The sequence below is a fragment of the Muntiacus reevesi genome, chromosome 9 (genome assembly GCF_963930625.1).
Source record: "Muntiacus reevesi chromosome 9, mMunRee1.1, whole genome shotgun sequence".
In the NCBI taxonomy this organism is placed as follows: Eukaryota; Metazoa; Chordata; class Mammalia; order Artiodactyla; family Cervidae; genus Muntiacus; species Muntiacus reevesi.
Genome location: NC_089257.1, coordinates 11,199,922 through 11,202,825, shown reverse-complemented (window position 1 = coordinate 11,202,825; position 2,904 = coordinate 11,199,922). Strand labels below are relative to the sequence as shown.

The following is a 2,904-nucleotide window of genomic DNA, read 5'->3' as shown; positions in this document are numbered from 1 at the left end:
AGAAGTAGCAAGAAACTGGATGACAAAGTAAAACATTTTTTAAAATAGTAGATATTTGTGCAAAAAAATGCTCTTAATTATGAAATCCACACCTACAGACGCATGCAATTCTTTTCTTTAAAATAAGACCTCTTTTAGTACACTCCCTTTAACACCATTATTATATATTAAGTTCTTGCAAAGTACTAATGAGATGTGTCTGTAGTCACAGCTGATTATATTCACAGAGGTTCATACATCAGATGAAGGTGTGTTGAATACATACATAGCAGAGGAAAGCACTCTTTAAACATCAAAGTGCTCAATCATAACACACAAATTAAAATATTAAAACCTGCACTTCTGAACAACACTTCCTACCACAAAAGAGCTTCTGAACCAGCTGAGAAGTCACTAAAGAGGTAAAATCTACCACCACCAAACACTGTGAAACATGAATGTGTATTTTCTCCTTTAGAATTGTATTCAAGCCTGTGCAATAGAACACAGTTTTTTGTTGTTTTTTTTTTTAATTTAACACAGCAATACTTCTGGCGGGATGGTGTAGCTAGCCATGTGCTTTTAAATAAGCTTCATATTCATTTTAATTTTGTTCTTTAAAAGAATGAAAGGAAAAAATAATAGCTAAATAACTTGCTTTACATCTGGTAGAGAAGATTGAAAACCAGTGATCGAACTTCTGGGACAGCAGTGTTCCACGATTTTGTAAAACCTTCTTTACTAAGTAATACATATATATGTAATCTAAAAAAAAAATGATACTGATGAACCTTTGCAGGAAAGGAATGGAGACACATGTGTAGGGAATGGACTTACACAGTGGCGGCGGGAGAGAGTGAGATGAATGGAACAGTAGCATCAACATATTTGCACAGTCAGGAGTGAGATGGTGGGAAGTTGCTGTGTAGCCCAGGGGGCCCAGTCTCAGGTGATGACCTGGAGGGATGGTGTGTGTGGGGGGGATATAGGAATAATCATGGCTGATCTGTGTGGTGCTGGAGAAGACTCTTGAGAATCCCTTGGACTGCAAGGAAATCCAACCAGTCCTTCCTAAAGGAAATCAGTCCTGAATATTCATTGGAAAGATTGATGCTGAAGCTGAAACTCCAATACTTTGGCCACCTGATGCGAAGAACTGACTCATCGGACAAGACCCTGATGCTAGGGGAGATTGAAGGCAGGAGAAGGGGACGACAGAGGATGAGATGGTTGGATGGCACCAGGGACTCAATGGACATGAGTTTGAGTAAACTCTGGGAGTTGGTGATGGACAGGGAGGCCTGGCGTGCTGCAGTCCATGGGGTTGCAGAGAGTTGGACACAACTGCGCGACTGAACTGAACTGAATTGAAAAATACAGTATAAAAAGAAATGGTTAACTTCTAAACTGGGAAATGTAGAGATTTTTTAAAAAATTTTCTCTGATAACCCTGTGGCCAGTATTTAAAGCATTTTAAAATAAACTCATCACACTACTTTTTTCAGTAACAATTTTCTCAGTGCTGCAATCACATCCTTGTTCCGAAGGCTGTATATCATGGGATTGAACATAGGAGTCACTATGGTGTAGAAGAGAGAGAGCAGTCTGTCCGTTCCTGCAGAGTGTCTGCATTTGGGCCTTAAGTAGGCAATGGTAGCAGATCCAAAGAATAAAAGCACAACCAACAGGTGAGACGAACAGGTGGAGAAGGCTTTGGCTCGCCCTCTGGCTGTTGGCAGCCTCAGAATGGTGCAGATGATTTTGATATAAGAGGCAAGGATCAACATAAAAGGTACGCCAACAAACAGCAGAGCTACTGCATAGACTGCCAGCTCTTGCACAGAAGTGTCCCCGCAGGCCAGCTTCAGAATGGCGGGCACGTCACAGAAGAAGTGGTTAATCTGGTTCGAGTGACAGAAACGCAGAGTGAAGATCCAGCACGTTTGCCCTATCTGCACTGGGATTCCACTGGCCCAGGAGCCCACAGCCAGCTGGAGGCACGTCTTTGGGGTCATGACCAGGGGACAGTGCAGGGGGTCGCAGACGGCCACACAGCGGTCACAGGCCATCACCGCCAGGAGGAAGCACTCAGCAGCTGCCAGTACCAGGAAGAAGCACATTTGGGCAGCACAGGCCAGCAGAGAAATGCTCCCGTCCTGGGTCCAGAGGTTCACCAGGATCCTAGGGAGAGTGACGGATGTGTAACAGATTTCCAACGAGGAAAAATTTGCCAGGAAAAAATACATGGGTTTGTGCAGAGCTGCGTCAAGCCAAGTTATTATTATTAAGAGGCCATTTACAATTAAAATAATGATGTAAGTGATGGTGAATACCCCAAATAATAACCCTTGTAGGTCTGGAAGATCAGAAAACCCCAGTAGTGCAAACTGGATGACTGTGGACATGTTGTCGTTTGCTTCCATCTCTTCATATTTCATCTGTGGGAATGATTCAATCAGAGGCACTGTCATTTCATTTTTATTGACTCTTCCTTTTTGTGTATAAACTAGACTATATGTGTTCTTATTTTTCATTTCCCTATAAAAACCAAACTTATAATGCCAGGTGCTCTAAAAGTACAGAGAAGTATACCTTTTTTTTTTTTTTTTTCATTTATTTTTATTAGTTGGAGTCTAATTACTTAACAATATTGTAGTGGTTTTTGCCATACATTGACATTAATCAGCCATGGATTTACATGTGTTCCCCATCCTGATCCCCCCTCCCGCCTCCCTACCTTTATTTATCATTAAATCTATCTGAAAGAAAAAACTTCAGTCTCTGTTTTCTCTACCATATATTATTTTATTGCTTAGATTCTGAAGATGCGTGATTGCAATTTTGCTATTCATCTGAACATTTAGAAATTCAAATTGAAAATTATGTTCAGTTGTAACAATGATTTCATGTTTTCAACTGACATGC

At 41.0% G+C, this 2,904-nt stretch overlaps 1 protein-coding gene across 1 annotated transcript; it reads right to left on the bottom strand.

Moving 5' to 3' along the window:
- Positions 1-1,466: 1,466 nt before the first annotated feature.
- Positions 1,467-2,426, bottom strand: LOC136175066 (olfactory receptor 10AG1-like). Its single transcript, XM_065945380.1, has one exon. It carries the CDS (start codon positions 2,415-2,417, stop codon positions 1,467-1,469), a length of 951 nt encoding a protein of 316 aa, XP_065801452.1. The 5' UTR covers positions 2,418-2,426.
- Between the last annotated feature and the right edge of the window lie 478 nt (positions 2,427-2,904).